The sequence below is a fragment of the Taeniopygia guttata genome, chromosome 19 (assembly GCF_048771995.1).
Source record: "Taeniopygia guttata chromosome 19, bTaeGut7.mat, whole genome shotgun sequence".
Classification (NCBI taxonomy): domain Eukaryota; kingdom Metazoa; phylum Chordata; class Aves; order Passeriformes; family Estrildidae; genus Taeniopygia; species Taeniopygia guttata.
This window is the reverse complement of record NC_133044.1, coordinates 96,444-118,135: the sequence shown is the minus strand read 5'-3', so window position 1 is coordinate 118,135 and position 21,692 is coordinate 96,444. Positions and strand designations below refer to the sequence as shown.

The window sequence follows — 21,692 nt, the reverse complement described above, 5'->3', positions numbered from 1 at the left end:
CTGACACAGGTAGTAATGTACAATCCCTCCTAAGCTCTCTTCCAGCCTCCTCCCATCGATTCTACAAGACGTGCTGTGACTTATCACGTTCCTTAAGATTAATTTCTCCCGGTTATTGGGGGTTCTGGAGAAGTTCGTTTCTCAACTTTTAGAGACATGCTGCTAGTGAGGCTCTTGAAGAGGGACGAACCCTGTAAGTTCCGTAATTCAGCTTTCAGCAGACTTTAAGCCACTTGCCTATGGCTGACTTAAAAGGCAGTTTTGCAGTTGTTCAGCCACTGCATTGACACGGGGCTTGGCAACACCCGGAGGAATTTTTCTGTCAAAATCCAGAGCAGCCGCTCGCAGGAGCGGCTTGGCAGGGGCAGTGCCGCAGCAGCAGGGGCCGGTGTAGGGACAGTGCCCCGCGGCCCCCGGATAGGAGCCGGGCACGGTGCGGGCCTCATCCCCTCCTGCTCTGCGTGCTCGCAGTTCCGAGGGGCGCCCGGACGGCGAGGGAGCCGCGACCCCTCCCGGGAGGCGTGTCGTGGGGACTGCGGGCCAGGCGAGCTCCAGGCGGAGGATCCTTGCCGGCAGCGGCGGGGCGAGACCTGCCGCCAGGTCCCTGCCGGAGGCGGGGGGCCGCTGGCACCTCGGGGCCGCTCTCTCCAGGCCGTTTATGCGCAGCCACGTCCCCGAGCTGGCCCGGCCCGGCTCGGCCCCCGCTCTCCGCGGAGCCGCTCACTGCGCCTTTAGCGACGGCGGCTGCGCCTTCAGCGGCGGGCGGGCGGCACCGGGCGGCGGCGGCGGCGGCGGCGGCGGCGGCGGCGTCTCCCGGCCGCGTCTCTCAGCGCCGCGGGCAAGGGGGCGGCGCGGGGCCTCTGCCGAAAGCCGATGGGGCGCCGGAGAGCAGGGTGCCGGAGCGCCCAGCGGGCGAGCACCTGACCCGGCTGAGGACGGCTTGGCTGCGAGCGGGCAGCCCTGAAATGGCGAAAGCACCGCTCCCAGGTAAGCGCTGAGCCTGCGCGGCGCAATGGGGCAGTCTCGAGGGGAGAGCGAGGCCCCCGGGGCGGGATGGGGCGGCCCCGTGGGGAGCGCGGGCCCCGGGGCGCGGCGGGGACGAAGCTCCGGCGCGTTCCCCGCCCACCCGCGGCTCCGTGGCTGCCCCGAATCTGCGTCCTTCGCCGTCGGCCCCGCGGAGCGCTGAACGCGAACTCGTGTGAACGAGGCGCGGGTACATTTGACCTCGTCGTCGTTACCGACCACGGCCCGCTCTGCCCTCGGCGCCCGTATCTGCCGGTGCCGTGATCAAAGCACGGCCGTGCGGGTCTGCGGGGGCATCGCAGGCGCCCGCGCCCATCGCCGCTGCCCGGCCTCCTCCCCGCGCTCCTGCAGTGCTGCTCCGAGAAGGTCTCTCCCAGCGCCGGGGAACTCCGTGGCTGCCGCCTGGTCGGGCCGGTGCTCGCTGCCGCCCACTCGGGAGGAGCAGACCGGGAGGCAGCAGCCGTGGTTAGAGAACAATACAGGTGTGCAGTTGGGTAGAATTTGACGAACGCCTGCGGTGCGCCTTGCCCATTCATGTAACTCGTGCTTCTTCTGGAGCCTGGGCAGTGTGGGGAGGTTGGAGCTTTGTTGGCTGGGGCTGACACCAGGGCTTGAGGATGCTCAGCAGCAGCAGCAGCAGCACCCTGATGTCCCGTGCCCGGTAGCAGATGCAGTCGAAGGAGGTAGCACGTGTTCTGTGTGCACGAAGACAGAACAGATGGGAGTGCAGTTGCTGATGCAGAGGTGGTTTTCTTCTAGGTTGCACGCAGAACCGATTGCTGTTGCAGGTGAAGGCTTAACTGCTATGACTGAATGGTCATTGTGTGACACTTCTGGTGTTTGGTGCCAGGTCTGGACACAGCTTTACAGCAGCATGGCAGTATTAAAGCTAAACCCAAAAGGGTGTTTTTTCCAGCATTGTTCATTTTGTTACTCCCCCAAAATAAACATGGATTGGTGGCAGCTCAGAGATGTAACACTCAGGAGCATGAGAGCATTAATAATTTCAGAGGATGCAAATATAGGATTGAAGTGTTTCTTTTCCATCTTTGGAAGATGAAGAAATAATCAAATGGGTAAAAAGTCTCATGGCTTTTTTTTTTTTTTTTTGTCATTAGCTTGCAGTTCTTTTAAGTTTGATAGGAAAATAAGAGGGCATTGCTTTTGCTTTCTGTGATACATGAATAATGCAGCCTGTATACATACTTTGCATGTTTAAGTACAATTTTGCACAGGAATTTTAAAGCATACTACTTGTCTTGGATGTGATTTCACTGAAAAAGTATGGATTTTGAAAGAAGCTTTGTGATGTCAATACTTACTGCAAAGAAAAGTAAGAAACCATTCACAAAAAAGGTCTGGAAGAAATGATGTGGTCTAGGCGTAGGGAAAATGTGCTGCTTTTATAAATTGAGCTTACTGAGTGTATCAATGTGATACAAATATTAAAAAGTTGTTTTGCTTGTATGTATCCTATCTGGCAGCTGCTGCCAGTGCTGTAGCCTTACCTCAAATAGAAAGGAAGACCAAAATTGTAGTGAAAATGTGCCGTTTGCTCACTGTTGAATGGCAGGTGTGCTTGTAAAGAGTTCTTAGACATGGTCCACACTTGACTCATTTGAGTAGCCACATCTAACCTAGTGAACTCCAGACCCTAAGCACTTGAAGTAGTCCCTGTGCAGAAATGCTTGGGCATTTGCAAGTGTTGATTGTAAAGCCACATAAAGACAATTGCAGATCACCACCTGGCATGTCCCTGTGGCAGTGGTAGGGTATCTGCTTTTCAGCTCTGACTTCATTTTTGACAGAGCGCAGTGACTCAAAAATGCCAGAGCTTCCTCAGAAAGCCAGAATCTCTGCACTATGAAAAGAGACTTTCAGATGTGTTGCAGGCAGTCCACCTACAGTCATTGCAGGAAAATATTGGAGAATGTTCATATCTTCTCTGGCTTTGGGGAGTCATTTTGGAGGAGGTGATGACACTACTGAGAGGGAGGGTGAGGTTAATTTCGGCTGTGGGGAAGCTGGCATCTGAAGCATCAAAAAACAGCTCTGGGAGATGTATGATGTTTACAGAAAAGTTTGATCCAGGATTTGAAGTCTGAACAGTCATGTTAAACCTCTTTTCTCTCTTCCTCCACCTCACTAGTAATCCTGTAAAGTGCAGGACTGCAAATGTTACTGGTACCTTAAAATAGGGGCTTTAAGGCCTGCATGGCTTAGTTTCTTGATTTGTTTCCTGTACTCAATATTCAGATACATGCCCATCCTTACCATCTGCTGCAGAACTGCCAGTTGAGGGATATACAGAGTAGACAACCAGGGATTTATTGCTGTGAAATTGCTGTGACATGAAAGACACTGAATGAGGAAGGGGAGAGAGGAGCTGGTTGTGTTGGCCACTTTTGACCACAGTGGCCATCAGTTAGGTCTTTCACTTCTTGACAAGAGAACCTGCAATTTGTGTGGACTTTTTTCTGTCTGTAACTATGTCTGGCTTTGTCAGCTGTGTATTTTGACAAGGGAGCTTGAAATCTTGACTTGATCTTCCACTTTTTTCTTCCCCATCCCCTTTTGCATTTTATGTTCTCTCTACCCTCCCTCTTACCTCCCACTGTTATTTTTCTTCCTCTCCTCCTTTAGCTTCACAGTTTTATAGGCCTCCCACTCTATGCCCCTCCTCAGCCCCTTCTGCTAAGCGTGTTCCATTTCAGCTTCAGCCGATTTCATTTCAGTTCCAGTCTCTGATGCAGATTCATTCTGTGATTTTGGATGAGTTCTATGTGGCCCTGCTATCAGTGATGTCATATATGGTCCATCTTTTTTGGTGGTCATTGTGCAGGCAAGGACTTCGTTTGATCAGCATCTCCTTCTGTCTTGTATGAGCTCGTGAGTCTTAGGAGTGCCTCCAGCAGTTAAATTCACATACTTGTAACGTTCATCTTCAGTTTTACATTTTCTAATTAAAAATAAAACATAATTAGGATATAATAGTGGGTGAAGTTGGCCTTCAGTAAGTCTTAACTTCATAGTCACTAGGTAACACTGTGTGGGTAGCTCAGTTAAGTCACTTAATGGGTAGGCAAGAACCATCTGAAACCAGCAAAACAGAAGGAAATATTATTATGCAACAACAGTCAGTAGCAATAGGTCATTCCTCCTACCCAGCATTTTTATCCAAATGGAAAAATGACTTGTGCTTTTAAATTTTATTAAGACAACTGCCCCTGAATTCAAAATGGTGTGCTTCTAAAACAAGTTTTGACAGGTGGAAATTTTTTAATCTGTGTAAATAGAGTCTATTTATTATTTTTTTTAAATTGAGATTAATTCAGTCCTCAATATTTGACTGTGTAAAAGACTGAGTTTCCAGTAGTTATAAGAACACTGTGTGCTGTTTCAGCTCTACCTAGGTGTGGTGATAGTATTTAGGAGTGCTTTCTTTATGATTGCCTGTCTTCTGGCATGTGCTTATGTCTGGGCTTGATTGGAAATTGGAAAATGTTACCAAGCAAAAGATGTAGAAGAAGGCTGGGCCTGCTGCAAAGCATGAAATCTCTGATAATATGACAGTAAGGTAAATAATATTGAAATCATTTTATGGTAAAGCCCAGTGCTGTAATTGCATCCAATGAAAACTGCTGCTCTTACCCCAAGCTGCTTGAATGCATTTTCCTGGCAAGTCTGGTGTGAGCGCACCTGAGCTAGAATGGCCTCTGGAACCAACCTGTGATGCTACCAGTACACAAGGGGCTGTTTTGGCTGGCATTTGGGTTATCCTGCTTACTTTCTGTCTGTCCTGCTTGCCTGACAAGGTATGCGGTGATACATGCATTGGTAAGGAGAAGACGGAGATGCTGGAGTGACTCTTAAACTGATGCTTCTGGACTGAGCCTACTGTGCTGCTACTCTGCCCTCACAAGTATGTTTCAGGAATGAAATTATACTCTTTAATTCCCAGAGAGTATGTGCTGGTACTGCCCATAAAGTGCTTTTGTAAACAGTGATGTGATGACTCCAGTAATGGGTTTGTTTTGTTGTTTTTTTTTTATAGTTGCAGTAAGTGTTTTTAAAAGCTATTTCAAATTGATGAGAAGGCAGAACTAGTGAAGAAAGGTAACATGGCTGTGGTTTCACAGCAGGGCTAGGCTTATTTCCTGCTGCATTTGAAAATTAATTTTCTTTTCATTAGATCCAGTAGCAGATTCAATCCTGTGCCTTAGTAAGGTATGCTTAGAGGACATCATCTTCACAGGAAAATGTTCCTTTCTTTTTCCAGAAGATATTCTTGTGCTCTCACACCTTTCACCTCTAGGTGTATGCCACCTAAGGACCTGGGGCCTGTAGTGTATGGTTTTGCTTTGTGCTGTCAGAATTGATGCCAGTTACTGGAGTGGAAAAGTGAAGTAGGTACCTTTTCTTTCTCCAGAATTGGTGTGCATTTTGAATACAATCTTTGTTTAATAGGTAATATTGAAGCAGTATTTTTGGTACTGGTAGCAGAACATGTGCATACTGTTGAGTGACAATGGTGAGCTGTTCTGTCTTAGGATGCTTGGAACTTCTATGATGAATGTGTTTTAGACACAAGGCCTTCCAAAGGATATAAGAAAGTGACTGAAGTTGGGAATCAACAGCATTAGCTATTCTGTTTTCAGAGGAAAACCTTTGCTTCTTAAACTTTTTCAGAGCCTCTTCAGCCTTACTTCACTTCTTACCTGTTTTTCTGTTTCCATTTCCTTAGTCCTGAGAATGTTGGCTAATGACCAGTAGGGTCATTTTTAATTCTTCTTGTGTTTTTCTTTCTTTTTTTTTTTTCCTCTCTCTTTTAGAATCACCCTCATATCACATGTAATGAAGTGTGCTCATGCACTGCTTAATTGTCATACCATTGCCAGCTTGTAAAAAAAGGACATCTTTGGAAAGAATTTGGGTTTATGCCTCCTGACCAGAGGAAGCTAGAGCTGATTCTTCTCTTCTATATACTTTTCAACTGCTGTTGATTTTTTATGGAACTATGGTAGAATTAACCTGCTGGTGTTTGTGGGTGAAAGTAGAATTGGCATTTTCCATGACTGTTCTGCTCTTTAGGTCTATTTGTGGAACATATCAGAGATTGCATCATTTTAGTGGGTTGTTCCTTCTCTGGATTGACAGCATTAGAAGCTGCTGGTATGTGAGTGGGAACTGTTTCTTCTGCTGTTTGCTGGAATTATGTACACTCACTAAACACCAAGGATTAAATTTGCCTTGCATTTGAATTAGGATGACGTGTACAGAGGTGCAGTCTGACTTGCCTTCAACCGAAGTGCGAGTGTTGCATAAGAGAGCATGGAACTATTTCTGTAGCAATTTTTAGTCAAATAAGATCCTCGCTATTTTGCTGCTTATCACAAGATGTTGCAGCTGATTGTGATCTGTGGCTCTTCCCTTTATGGAAGCTGTTATGCAGGATATAGATTTCAGTTGTGATCCTTATATATACATAGCAGGGATAAGGAAATCAATATCTAACATGCAGCACAGCACCTCCATCAGTCACCAGATCACTGATGAAGCAAAGTACCAGTGAAATTCCAGCTGTTCTTTGTTGAAGGGGAAAAAAAGCTTTTTTTTTTACTGAGGAAAATCCCTGATTGTAATCTTAATTACAATTACTTACAGTTAGCACTAGCCTAATTAGAACATTGAGCTTCTGTCCATAGTGCTGCAACGATGGGGCAAAAGGGCTCTGCTCTTTTCTTCTCCCTGGCTTTTACTGTGGCTCTGTGCTCAGGGCAAGCCCATGCCAGCTCTGTCTGTGACAGGTGACTGTCACAGAACTTGGCAGTTCTGTGCAGAGAGAACAGGTTAGATAGGAATCTTTACCTCTGCTTCTTCTAGAAGAAAAGCACCTGTGCATTTCTCTGGGCTCTCCTTCCACCTCTGGGAAATGTTACTCTTATATCCTACTATCCCTGTTGTTGTGCTGCCCTGACAGCTTGTGGGGAACTAGTGTGTGTGCTTCCAGTTCAACTATTGTGACTTGCAAATTGATCATGTAGTGCTCAAGGCATTTCTACATGCTTTCCCCTTCTTTGATCAGAAATTGTGATACTGAACAACTGAAATGAGATGAAAGTTGCTACCCAGCTGCAAAAATTTCTGAAATATGACTGCTAAGAGTCAGCTGACTGATCTGATAAAGGGTAGGTTCACTGCCGTAGAAGCATAAAGTGTCATTACTGAGGAGCTCACCTGTGTTCTGAAGTAGGGCTGGTCTTTTAATTCTCTGAAACAAAATTATAAAGTAAGATATGCAGCAGTTGACAGTGTAAATCAAATCAGTGAGTCCAGGCAATGCCTGTGTCTAATAAAATCAAGAAATGTTAATAGAGTCATCTGGAGGTGCCTAATGCTAATCTGCTGGCACAGAAGGAAGCAGACTCAAAAGAACCAATGTATTAGAGCAATGCAATGGAGTCCAGCCAGTGAATCAGTCTAGATGTGGAGAGCTGTTGCAGTGCGCTTTACGCATATTTATGCTGCTGACTGTGGTTAGGTTTAAGCTGCTTCTAAATCTAGAATTATTCACAGTGCAATATAATAAAACTTATGCTCCCAAGATCTTTTCTCATAGCCAGAATTTATGCCTGGATATTTGTGACAGTTTTCCCTGCCCTCTCTTCACATTCTACATCAAACAGCAAGGTCCCTGGACCCATGGGCTTTTTTTGTGGTCTGAGTACTATTATTAATTTTCAGCCATGCTAGTGGCAGTTCTTCTCCAGGGAATTGCTATTTGCTTGGGAGTACATTTGAAATTTTTACAATTTTTAATTTTTGTAGCCTCTTCCCTCCTTTTGTTCTTTGTTCCACTCTATCCCCCTCTCTCGCTCCCTCCCTCCTTCTGTCCAACCCTCCATTCATCACTGTTTTTTTTGTGGTGCCTCCCACCTTGTGCTTTTGGAATTTTAGAATGCCTGCTCTTCCAAGCATTGACCCAATGCAGACTTTTTTCATTTGAAGTTCAGAGTAGTGTTCTTTCTACCACTGCTTTGATGACTGTAGTGATGCATTTTAGGATAGATATGTATCTGAATGGAGGGGCTCCAGTAGCTGCCAGATATCACTGGACACATTCCCAATACATGCTATACTCTTGTAATGAATACTGACTCCTTAATAACAATTTTTAAAAAGCATATTTAAATGCTATTAATTGACTATTATTTTTATTTACTTCTTAATAACCAATTTTTAACCTTTTTAAAATGCTATTAATTGATTATTGTTTTTATTCATGTCTTGGCCAGCTAAAATATGCTGCTTCTTACCACTCTTCACTTATATTTCTGATTAGTTCAGCTGTAGGTGGAGTAAATGAAGAACAAAAGGCTGTGACCTAGTGGCATGTTTTCTCAAGAATAATACAGAAGGATGCCTCCTCTGTTTGAGTTGCTCTTTTACTACTGAGAGAAGAAGAATGCTTTTGCGGCCAGGGGCTCAGGATATTAGAATCAGGTTTGATGTCATCATTTGTGGAAATGAATAAAATGAAGGACACTATTCTGGTGGGTGATGAGTGTCCTTTCTACGATCGTGTTGTTAGGGGTATGGTTGATTTGATCCCTGGTTCTCCACTGATTGTGGGGAGACTTTGTTGTTAATATAAGGAATATATTTCACTAATTCTTTCTAGTTTGGGTTGCTTAGATGTAAGGAGAATTCAGATATTTAGGCAAGTCTGGTTTACTAACTGCAAATTAGTTTGATAATCCATTAGGACCATCTAAGCTGTCATGACTATATCTGTTACTGTACCTATTCTAATGTGGTTTTCCCTTCCTGTCTTCAAATGGCAAGCTTCAAGTGAAAGCCCCAGGCCCCAGCACAGCAGAGGTCTCTGATGGAACCAGTTCAGTGAGTGAGAATTAAGTAGCTCGTCTGCAAATCTGTGTGCCAAATAAGATGGCACTTATTTTAGGAGTTAAATTGAATTTAAGTGGGAGCTGCTGTTGTGTCCTGGGGAAAAGCTGCTTTGTGTCTTAGAAACAACGTGCAATTCAAGTGTTGGAACGGAACAGTCAGATGAATTCAACAGGAAAGAGTTTATCTTTTGAGGTCACTGCATTAGCTGAATGCAGGCTTATCTTTGACACAAACTTGTTTTTATCACTTTGGTAAGTGGAAGTATTTTTTTGCCATCCTGAGAGCTCTGGCTGGCTGATAGTTGAGATTAAAGTGTGCATGATGACCATCCTCCTGAGGCACCTACACAAACTGTTCATTAATATGTTGGGTCAGGGTCTTTTCTGGAGCAGAGGTGAGCATTCCCTTGTGTTAATGGGAGTCTCCTTGTATTTCCAGCTGGCCCATGCCGATTTGGTGGTGCTCAGCGGCACATGCAGAGTGTTCTCAGAGACTCTGTAGAGAGCTCCGATGATGAATTCTTTGATGCACGAGGTGAGTACACATTTTTGTCCTCCCCTCCCCATTTTCCCCCAATTTTGCAACAACTAAGTAAACTCCTTAATGGGTGGTAACTGACAACTGTCTTTATCAGACAAAACCTCCATCAGTTCTTCTACCCAGGATTTGTGAATGGACCTAAATTTACAGGAGTTTGGTGAGGTGCTGGCGTGGATGAGTGAGATGCTCTGAGCTGAGTCTGGCATCAGAAGCAGCAAGACACCACCAGTGCAGACCTCCTGGGGTCTAACCCTGGTCCTTCCCAGCTCAGACGGTGTGTGAGGTTACAATGGGAGTGTTCTTGTTCACAGTTCCTGATGAAGGCCATGAGTGTCTATGTTACTGATTGGCCAACTGTTAAGACTAATGTCTTAGGTTTTCCACTGTATCAAAACTTCCTCTGGAGGGACTGGGATTTCTTCATGTTCAAGGAGCAGTATTTGAATGTTGCGGATTTCATCACAGGATATTCTGGCTTGGAAGGGACCCACAAGGATCATTGAGTCCAGCCCCTAAGTGAATAGCCCATATGGGGATCAAACCTGTGACTATGGCACTGTGCTCTAGCCAGCTAAGGTAACTGCAGCACTCCCTACGTCATCTGTGAGGCCCTGAATCTTGACGTGGTTGGTAACATGCCACGTTTTGTTCTGAAGTGGGAGAAGAATTTGTAGGTTGTGTGCATACACAATCATCCACCTTGAGTGGGAGGCTGGGGCTCTGGTTTTGGTTTTGTTTCCAGGAATCAAAATTTACGCTTTTCTGGCACATTTCACTTGCTTTTTCTGAAAGAACTTTCCTAAACACTTAAGTTTTAATGTCAAAAGTAGTCTCTATGTAGTCTGAAATGCTTGCAATGACAGTTGCTATCATTATTATAATGGTAACTTGAAATAAAAAGTCACTGTTATGTAAAGATAATGAACAACATCTGTTACTTAGTTGTTAATCCCCTAATAATAAACTTTTAGTGAGAGATAATAATATGTGATAAATTGTTTCTGTGGATCAAAATTAAATGTCCATGTGAGACATCTAAGCATGAAGAGAATGAGAGATGGTGATCTTTTCCCACTGGGTATTCAATGAGAATAGGATACCCAAACTGTTTAAGCTGCATTTAAATCTTAAGCTTTAGTGAATGGAAGAGTTGGAAATATAAAAGAAATATACCATATGCTGATCTTCCTCCACACTGCCTTTGTGCTTTGCAATGTTCTACCATGTGCTTAAAATAGCTGTCTTGATGATTTCAGCAATGTTTCCAAATTCTGTGTGAAGCTGTAGTTGTAACCTTGAGCACCAAATCATACTTCAATTTTTTTCTCCATAAAGAGAACTAAAATGATGGTGTTTTAGACATTCTAGATGGGATAGTTTTCTTTGATGTGAATAGATTAAAAGTGTGGCTAGATTCTGTCTTTTGGGAGTATAATCACTTACTGTGCTTGATAGAATATTCTTTTGAATCGTCAAGATCCATTGTTCAGTAATGCTTTGAAGGTCAGTTTGATGCGTACATTTTTGGAGCTGGTGAGGCATGCATTGTAGACCGAGAACAAGAAATGCACTTTGAATTTGCTGGACATAGTCCATATTGAGTTGACAGATGTATTTCCAAGTTTAGATTACTTGATAGTTATCTTGCAAAAATGCTCTTCAAATCAAGTTTTGTTTAGATAGATTTTCATTTCTTCATATCCTGTCACTGGTCACCAGAGAGGTATCAGAACTCCTTCTCCATGGCCCACCTTGAGGAAATTGCAGACTGCGATGAGGTCTCCCCTCAGTCTTCTCTTCTCCAAATTGAACAAAACGAGGGACCTCAATCATTCCTCATAAATCTTTGTCTTGAGGCCATTCCGCATCTGGATGCTCTCTAATGGCTTTAGATCTTTCTTGTATTATGGCACCCCAAACTAGACACAGGACTCAATGAGAGGTTGTGCCAGAGCAGAGTGTGGCAGTCACCTTCCTTCAGCTGGCTAGGGTACTGTGTCTGATGCACCCCAGGACTGCTGGCCCTTCTAGTTGCCAGGATGCATGGTTGACTCTTATTCAATTTGCCATCCACTTAAACCTTCAGATCTCTTTCTCCACGGCTTCTCTTCAGCCCCTTCTCCCACCGTTTGTAGGTCTACCCAGGGTTTCCCCATCCTGGGTGCACAATCCAGCACTCACACATGTTAAATTTCATATGGCTGGTGATTGTGGTCTGTTACTATCCCTCTGCAAGGCCTTGTTACCCTTGAGGCAGTCCGTAGGTCCTCCTAATTTAGTATCATCTCTGCTTTCTCCCAACCAGCCTTTCAGAAATAAAGTGTTTAAATGTCAGGAAAATAAATGTACACAGAGGTATAAATACTAGCGAAAGAAGCAGAAAGCGTTTCTACACTCAGAAGCTCTCTTGGTGATAAGGGAGCTTGTGTCTTTGGTAGAGGAAAACATACATGTGGGCTGAAGTAATTGGCATTATCAGTAGGTTAAATTTAGCACCAAAGAAACAAGAGGAGTTTGTTTGTGCTGGAGTGAGGGAGACCTGTCCAGGACAGAGACTGTGGCTTTCACCTCCTACAAATGAGGTAGCTTGATACCCTTTTTCTGTCTCCAGCATAAAATTTTCTGCAGTGTTTCTTACCTATATTCCTTACCCATTCTCTGTTACTTATACAGAGTGCTTCATCAATGTTTGATATTCTTGCAGGTGCACAGTGCAGCTGGAGTTGAGTACTATGGGGTTTCTTCATGGGAGAATTTGGAAGCTATCCCACATCTACCCATGTGTAATTTGTACTTCATAGACAGACTGAAGTAGGAAACAGTGGGCACAGCAGTTGGCACCATTAAAACATAACATTAGTCAGCTGCTTTTGTATTCTGAAAAACAGCTGGGGTCAAATCTCAGTTTCTCAAACAAAGAAGTTTCTGCTGGCAGCCTTGTAAATAGAGAATCAAACACCTGTATTTGAGATGAAACATCTGTACATGTTTTCACTGTTGATTCATCTGTCATGGCTAACTACTTAATTCAGTGAAATTCATACGGAAAGGGAGAAGTAATATTTTACTGTTTTATATTGACTGGCTTTCCTTTGTTTCTTGCTTTCTCTGTGACATGCCATGAGTTAGGCAGGAATTTTACAGTGTCAACATGAAAAATTATATTTGGTGCAGGAAATTACCTTATAATTTAACTGCAACATACCTCTGATCACAGAAGATGAAAATTACAGCTGAATACATCATCACAAAATTGTCAGTATATGAAATTCCATGGTTGACTAACACTTTTTCTCAGATTTGAAAAGCTGCTCAGAGAAGCCTGCACATTCCCATTTGTCTGTTTTATTAGACTTCCACAACAGACAGGCAAACACCCCCATACCGATTTCCCCACACCCTTTAAGCTGAAAAGAAATCTTCCATAACACAGCCCTGGAGGCACGTCTCTCATTTGTTTTCAGTTCTTTTCACTGGTCTTTGTACCTTCTGCACACACCTGCCAGTGTTTCGGGCCATCGGCTGTGCTGCTGCTGCTTGGTCTTCAAATGCCAACACTGGACTTTGCTCAAGAAGAGCAAAGCAGGAAAACAAAATCTATAGTAGAGAACCATTATCTCTTATTTTTATTTGTGGGTAAAATGTTAACACTTATCAGCCAGACACTCATCACGGCTAGGCCCTAAGGAGGTCTTGAGAGATGTGTTTGTTCTTTGCTGCTACTAATTTGAACACTTTTCCATCTGTATTTGTGCAGTTGTGCTGAGGGGCTGGTGTGAGGCTCAGGGGGGCAAGACACATATTGACACTTCAAAAAGTTGGCAGAAGGAGCAGCAGCAGTAAGGACTAAGCACAAAATATCACTGAAAATACCCATCATACTCAGATGGATTTTTAAACCACTTGTTGCAGGGCGGGGGGAAGGAAGAGACCAAAACCATCATGGCTCCTTCCCTTCCTCCTTATAGAACTTCAAATAAATCAGCCTCTGAGAGAAAGTGACAAAAACCTGAGCAAAATGCTGTGCTGTTTGATTCTCCCTGCCTCAGGGAGCAGCTGAGATTTCATCAAGTCTCAGGGGGCTTTGCTTATTTGATCAATGACCTTTATCATTGTTTATTTATAAAAGGTATGACTTAGGGAGAGATAAGATATGATGGTGACTGTGAAGTGATTTATACAGTCCTTTATACGTATCCATCTTTCTCCTCCAATACCAAGATCTCTCTAAATGAGACAGGTACATACGAGATAACATGAAAGAACATAAATTTTAAAATAATTTAGAGGCCTCCTATAAGGTAGGTATTTGAAAAGTATTACTTTAGCCAGAAATGTCCTGGCTAAATTATTCTGGTTTTACTCCCATATTAGAGCCATTCTCTCTATGAAAGACAGTAAGAGAGGACAGAATTTGATCCATTCTCTGAATCTGCCTTAACAAGTAAAGAACTGTTATTATTTATTTTACTTAACTTTTTTCTGTGTGCTCGCCCTAGGTACAAAGACTATTCTGGGTTGTATCCAGCCACTTCCAGGCTGAAGTGCTTTGAGTAAATTTATTAAGAAAAGATTGATGCACCCTTCTTGCCAAATAGCTGTTAAATTCAGGGAAAATATTTTCCTACAGTTTCTAGGCCTGTTTGGTTTTGGGTTTGTTTTTTACAAAAGAGTTAATATCTATCTACAGGTTGTGTTTTGTGATTTCAGTTTTTCCTACCCCAATTCCTGGATAGGATCTCAATAAAAGAGATGGTTCTCTGTGCTGTGGGCTTGGTTCCATTCCATTATGTCCCTAGATGAAAATGTAAAGCTTTAGGTAGCACAGGTGCCTTTGATAAAAGGAGAAAAGTCTTGAACTGGTCTGTGTGTCTGCGTTTCCCTCTGCTCTGCCTTTTGAATGCTCTTCAAATAAAAAAAGTAAAAAAAAAAAAAAAAATCCAAACCAACCAACCACTCTAACACTCAAAGTGATTATTATAGACTTTGTTTTGCAGTGGCTGCTCAAGAGAGAAAAGATTCAGACAGTCCTCTCTTTTCCATGTTTTTCCTGTATGTAATCTATGAAGCATACAGGATTGCTGTAAAGCATATGAGTAGGCAAGAAGCTTTCCTGGACAGTCCCGCATAACCTGTTATATGTTCCCATCAGGGGCTCTAGTGAGTGTTTATTTCTCTCTTGATTGCTAGCTCTCACCCTGTCTTTTTTCTCTTGTTTGTGACATCAATTTATTCTGTTCTTTTTCCTTTTACAGAAGAGATGGTGGAAGGAAAAAATGCTATTCTCATAGGCATGAGCCAGTGGAACTCAAATGACCTTGTTGAGCAAATAGAAACAATTGGGAAGCTTGAAGAAAATCAAGGTAACGTTTAGCTTGTTTTACATAGTGCTTAAGGGTTAACAAGAACGTCTGACTACTGAAGCAATTACTTTTTAGCTACTTTGTAAATAATCTACAGAAGTAATTTTAGAAGAAGGCATTTTACAGTATACCATAGTTAAAAGATTTACATAGATATGTAAGTGACATTTTAGCGCCGAGAAATGAATTGCAGTGATCTCTTTCAGGAGAAAACTTTGGCAGACCAGGTAATACAAATTTATTTGCTTCAGTGGGAAGTCAGTGTTGGACTCATCTGAACAACTGTGAGATAGATTACAAGACTAAAACTTATTTTTTCTTGTATTCAATGTGTGAGAGACTTCTTGTTGTCACCAGGTTATTTTGTCCTGAAAGTCAACAAAACCTTATCTGGAATTTCTATGGGAACACATAACTTTCATTTGGGGCCATTTTTATGTAAATATGTATGTAACTGTGAACCACTGAAAGGAGTGGGAAATGGGCATTGATACACCAGTAAGAATTTGGGACTTAGGATAGAGGCCTAAGCAGTGTTATTGTTTCTTTGGCTCCTAAATTGCGTAGTTGTTTGAAAATTAGATTACCTTGTTGACTTCAGGGAGAGAGAAAGACCTAGCTTGCTTCTCCATCAGTGATATGGGGCTCAGGAGTAATGCTGCTTGTTAATTAATCCCGTTTTAGAAATAATTCAATATACTTGTCCATTTTAGGAGGCTTTTCTTTATGGATTTTCTACATGTAGTCAATCCTGAAAATATCTGTTAACATGTTTATTTAAGTAAACAGGTATATATAAAAGTAATATTTATCTGAGTCACAAACTTATTCATTACCTACCATGAAAATAATTTTTTTATAATACTTAACTGACAGGTAGACACAATACAAATAGTGTATTTACAGTTGTTAAATAGGTAAAAAGATTTAAAAAGTCAGTTTTGCATTTGCTTTTAACATGATATCAAGGCCTCATTTATGTTGATTGCTAACTTATTCAGGAATTCAATGGCAATTTTTAAGATATACTATAGGTGTTTTACCTGTTGTAAATATGGCATTTTCTATGCTATGAAGTGCCAAGCAAAAGTAATACATTATTATATAAATTATGAGTTAGTCTTCTAAATAACTAGCCAAGAACCATTTATCCTTGAATTCTTGCAGAAATTTCTCTACTTGTCCCATTCCTGGCAAAGATTTAGAACAGGGTATTTTTTTCACTTTAGCACCTTTGTATGGGGATGGGTTTGTTTTACTTTTTCTTCCACAGTGCCCTTTGTGCTGGACACTAAGGAAAGAGTTGTAAGAGACTGCTTTTAAGAGTTTCTGCTATTCAGAAACAAGGCTGAAAACAGGATGGGGTTTTTTTGGATTATGCAGTTGAATAACTGCTGCAGAGAATGTGAGACCCAGGGTTGCGTGCGAGATGTGCACAAACAAAGGAAGCAGTCCTCTGAATTACACTTCATCTTTCTTCATACAAAGGGTTTCTATTTTCATTTAAGCTAATTCTCTGTGATGTTTTGCAAATAAAGGAATTTTTATCTGTTCTTTTCTTTTCTTCATTTTTGTTCCTACACATCTGTTAGAAACCTTAGAACCAGCATACCTGACTTAAAACAGCCAGTGAATTAATCTATGCTAAGATGGATCTGCATTCTGATACCCTGTCACTTTTGCTGCCAGTTGGGTCACAGTTCATTGTGCTGAGCTTGACTGTTCTTAATGGAGATGCCAGGCAAGGACTGAAGTTGTTGAGAGCTGGGCTAGCACAAGTCTGAGCCAATATTACACATACTCTATCTTGTTAAGCCAGAATGTGATTTCACTGTTTCAGCAGTGCAAAAGAAAGCAGAAATCCTGTAAAGCAGACTGACAGAAATCTTCTTTGATGCACCCTTGCTAAATACAGAAAATAACACAAACAGCAATCAAGCTGAATTAAAAGTTCATGCAACTGCATAAATTATGTTGATGCAGATGCCTTTGTTGTTGTAGAACAAAAGTATTTTCACACATCATAGTTACGCATTTAAATTCATTAAAGTATTCTGCAAAATGCTAAGTATTCTGTCTATTACATTAAGGGAAGCTGCATGTACTCACCACTAGGAACAAATTCAGTCTGGTGGTTTTCAGTCATCCAGCTATCTTGAGATCACATCCTTACTTTAAATATATATTGTTAGTGTTTCTAAGTTTGAAGTTATTGTTGGTTTGTTTTTGCATAGTTTAGTGAAGGTAAGTTGAGGTAAGGTGAAGAAGACTTTTCATATACTTTGAATTTAGTATATGCTTTATATTGCATTACTTGAGTTTTTTGGTTTTTTGGGTTTTTTTTTTTTGTTTTTTTGGGTTTTTTTGTTGGTTTTTTTTTTTTTGTGGTGGAAATGAGAGTTCTATACATGTTAACTTATAAACCAGGAAAATACCTGTTACAGAAAAAAATGTCATTCAATTCAAGATAGTAATTGACATGTAAACTTAAACCCGTGTCAGCATTTCAAGGGTGAAATCCTGACAAAAAATGCTGGAGTATGCATTATCCATGAAGTCAAGACATGTTTGTTTGAGACCAAACGTATATAAGACTTCAAATAAGGTCACATGAATAAATACTAGGGTTATCCTCTCACCCTCAATTGCTATCTCGTTATATTGGCCTTTTGTAAATATGGGCTTGAGAGTTGGAAAGTATTATGAAAGCTTAGCATACTGTTTATTTTTTCTTTTCTTTCTTCTCTCACACATGCAAATTAAAATATGAGAGAATCCAGAAACATCTCAAATGAATGAAGAACCACAGAGCTCCATAAGGAGATAATAAACTCTTGCCAGTGCAGTTGGAGTTTATCTGTATTGTTATGATTCAATCTCCATATACAGCCAGTAGCTTTTCAGCTCTTCAGCCTTCATTTTGTCACCTCTTTCCCCACCTTCCCTCAGTTCATTTTATTTTTCTAAAGAGTAGAAGAAACATGAAGCTGCCAAGGAATGGGCAATGCAGCTCAACGCCAGGATACCTCGGCTTTGCCAGCTGACCAGTGTCACACATCCATGGACATGAACCAGCTTTAATTACACTTAACAACAGTGAGAAAAAGGTTGAGTTGTTCTGCAGCTTTAGTAGATCAGACTGCCCTTCCTGAGCTGGTAACTTCCACATTAGGGAATTTTATTTCCTTCTGCCTTCCTAACTGGTGAGCAGAAGCAGTTGGCATTTTTTGGGTCATTGACATAGACATAACTGCTGTGTAACTTTGTGCAAGCTACATTGCAATATCAGACCTCTTTTTTTCATCAGATCTAATAAAATATACAGGCTTGGAAGTTTTTCTTGTATTAAGCTTCTCATTTTTTCTATGACTGTCTAGTTTTCTGCCTGTCTTCAGTGAACCAACAGCTATTGCTGGACAGCTCTAATTCTTGGACATTTTACCAGAAATGATAGGACAGGTTATATTTCATTACAGTTGCTGAATATCCCAGAACAAGCTTGGCTTTTGCAAAGCTAAGATTTCAGAATTTAGCAAATGCCAAGCTTGAGATTTTAATGTGATCTTCATCAATTTCCTTTACCTATTTGCCCCAAGACACTGGTTCTAATTACTTAGCAGTGTGATAGTAATGGATTGTATATATCAGGTTTGCTTACTGTCTTTGACATGGGTAGAGAGAGCTTTTGTCTTTAGCAGTGGTGGAAGATGTCTTGGAGGAAAGTTTGTCTAGCAGTGAGGAGAAAGTGCTTGTACATCTTTCTTGTCTGTGGATAGCTTTTTCCTACAAAAGCTTCCCTTAGAAATTTAGAGAGATGTGAAGATGATCTTCAGGAACATAGATGGATGTATGAGTAGGAAGGTTGAAATGGTTGGTTTAGATTATGTATTAAAATCACTGCAGCAAGATTTTTGCAGTAATGTCAGTTTGTGGTGTAGTTGTAGGATAATAAGTAATTGGCATGATTTTGTTTGGTTATTTCTTTTAATAAAAAGAAATATACGTCTTTCTAATGTGTGACAGAATTAGATAATATCTGAAACTTGGTGTGTACAGTCCCTGTTTGGTTTTTTTTTTTTTTTTTTTTTTTTTTGACTGTGCATTCTTGTACAACTGATGGTTCTCAGGAGCACATAATATCTGTCTTTCACCAGAAGGTGTAATTAATCATAGAGAGGTTTGGGTTGGAGGGACCTTAACACCCATTCCATTCTACCCCCTGCCATGGGCAGGGACACTTCCCACTGTCCCAGGCTGCTCCAAGCCCTGTCCAGCCTGGCCTTGGACACTTCCAGGGATCCAGGGGCAGCCACAGCTGCTTTGGGCAACCTGTGCCAGTGCCTGAGCACCCTCAGAGGCATTAATTTCTTCCTAGTACCCAAACTAAACCTACTGTCTTAGGTTTAAAGGCATTCTCTCTTGTCCTGCCACTGAATGCCCGCTGGCCTGCTGAAGAGAAAAATCAACCAGGCTATTATCCAAGGTCACAAATCCTGCCAGAAGCAGGCTTCTTTCCCTGGGCCCTGGGTCACAATATTTGTCATAGTGTTTCCTTCTGCATCCAGTAAAGGATGGAGATTCTCCTTGGCCCTCTTTTTATGTCTGACATATTTGTAAGAAGCATTTTATTTTGTCTTTTCTAGCAGTAGTTTTAAGACTGAGTTCTAGTTGGGCTTTAGCCCTTCCAGTTTTGTCCCTGTGTAACCTCACAACAGCCCTGTAGTACTCCCCAGTTGCTTGCCTCTTCTTTCAAAGGTGGTGTGCTCTCTTCTTTCCCCTGAGTTTAAGCCAAAGCTCTCTTTTCAGGCAGGCTTGGTCATCTTCCTTGCCAGCTCAGCCTGCATTTTCCAAAATGTAAATGTTACAGAAACCCACGCATGCACACACAAAAAAAGTGAAACAGGCAAAGCCCCAATGAATCTTGACTGTTTCATTGTTTTAAAACTTAATTTATTAAAAAAACCGAAAGAGGCCATATTTGGTATTTTTGTAGAAAATAAACAAGCAAGCAAACAAATAACAATGTAATTTCTGTAATAAAGCTTGCCACAGATGATGACTATTTATTTAATACACCCTAATTAAATTTTAAAACCCATTAGTCAATTTTGTCAGCAACATGCTACTATTTTACTCTGCAAATCCAGTTAATTGAATTAAAATGCTTCAAATTAGGATGAATTCTCAGGTATATTGACAAAATACGATTTAATTTTTAGTTGTTTAAAACATAACTGACTGTAAAATGCCTGTGAAATTCACTTTTCCTGTGCTTCATATGCCACACATACAGACTGATGGATTGCTTTACTGGTTACCAGCAAAATATTTGGACATGATCAGCTTTCACAACTGGAAATTTTCATATCAGGTGAGTGAAAGGCCTTTCTTTGTCCCATTGCACAAGACTAGGTTACACAGATATTTTCATCTTTTAACAAATTTATTACATCTATCTGGAAAATAGTGCTGGAAGGGACATTGCATTTTTTCTGTCATTTGAATTGCAGATATAGATCAAACTTATTCTTCATATCCACCCCATTACAAGATAGTAGCTTGGAGCTGGGAGATGCTGCTGTTGTGCAAGTTGTATTTAGTCTGTGTATGGAAACCTGCAATGCCTTCCCTTTCTGCACCACCTAGGATTAAGCTTTTTGATTCCTACTGATTTTTTTTTTATATATATAATTTCAAGCTTAATGTTTCTCTGTGGACCATAAAGTGCTGTTGAATTCATGACATGCACTCTGACTCCCCATTACTCCAGGTCTCTTCAAAATTTCCCTTTAAGAAAATATTTCCTGAGATTTTAAGTGCAGTAAATGCATCACTGAATGATAATTTTTTTTTTCCTCTCTAGTATCATATCTTTTGGATCTCATTTTTTCCCCATCTATAGTAGGGGGGGAAAAAAGGTTGGTTTATAAATGCAGCAGCCAGTGTCTAAGAATGTCAGAGACAATTTCTTGTTCATTCCTTCAACTGCTCTTTCTGTTCTCCTTTCATAACATCCACAAGGCACTGAACAAAACTCGAAGACTAGAATCATGGTTTTGGTTAAGGTTAAGTTTGATGTACATCTGTGGAGTTAGCTAATTTGTAAAATCACAAAATATCTCAAGTTGCAAGGGACCGATAAGGATCAAGTCTAACTTCCTGCTCCTCACAGGACTACCTAAAATGAAAATATATGACTATATGGCAGGAACTTGGAATTTATGTTTTCTGTTGTGTGCACAAGGCTGCTAGAAAGACTTAACTCAATGACAGTGGTTCTGTTTTGAGAAAGTTTGGTTTTGTTTTGAGCAGATTGCACAAGGAGTAGCTTTTCAGAGTGCACTAAGCTCCCAGAAATTGTACTGAGCATTTCAGAGCATTAAGCATGTATGAAAATGCCTTTGTCTTGTCCCAGACTTCTTGAATTTCTCGTTAGGCCAAAGTAATGCACGAGGTAACATGGTACTAGTCAGAAGGGTAGGATACACTGACAGCCGCTACAAAAATTTACCATGATCTTGCCCTGTACAGGAAGGTAGAGATAGGAAAGTGAATGAGAAAGTAATTGTTATTTTATTACTTAATAGGACATAAACAGTTTTTAAGTTGGCTGTGGAACAGTACTGCTTTGTCTTTCCATCAAATTAAGAGTATAACTAGTCTGCTGTTACGGAGAAGCATTACTCTGAGAGAGAAGTAATTAATCAACTTCAGGAGATTTTTCTTCATGAAATATTCAGATGGGTTGCTGGACAATAGGTGCAAATCTTATGTGTAAGAGGAAACTTTAGCTACATCATTTTTCAGGTTGATGTCTTTGCAGAAGGAGAAAAACTTTGTAGTCTTTCTGAAAAC

At 41.4% G+C, this 21,692-nt stretch overlaps 1 protein-coding gene across 4 annotated transcripts in view; it reads left to right on the top strand.

Annotated features, from left to right (window-relative positions):
• Positions 1-336: 336 nt before the first annotated feature.
• PITPNM3 (PITPNM family member 3) overlaps positions 337-21,692 on the top strand; it is a 52,726-nt gene continuing 31,370 nt past the window's right edge. For 3 of the 4 annotated variants that reach the window (XM_012568722.5, XM_030288210.4, XM_030288208.4), the window contains exons 1-3: positions 337-987; positions 9,373-9,468; positions 14,730-14,837. In XM_012568722.5, coding sequence (XP_012424176.2) covers positions 966-987; positions 9,373-9,468; positions 14,730-14,837 — 226 coding nt within the window. In that variant the 5' untranslated portion in view covers positions 337-965. The remainder of the gene's footprint in view (positions 988-9,372; positions 9,469-14,729; positions 14,838-21,692) is intronic. The other variant, XM_012568721.5, reaches the window with a different exon arrangement.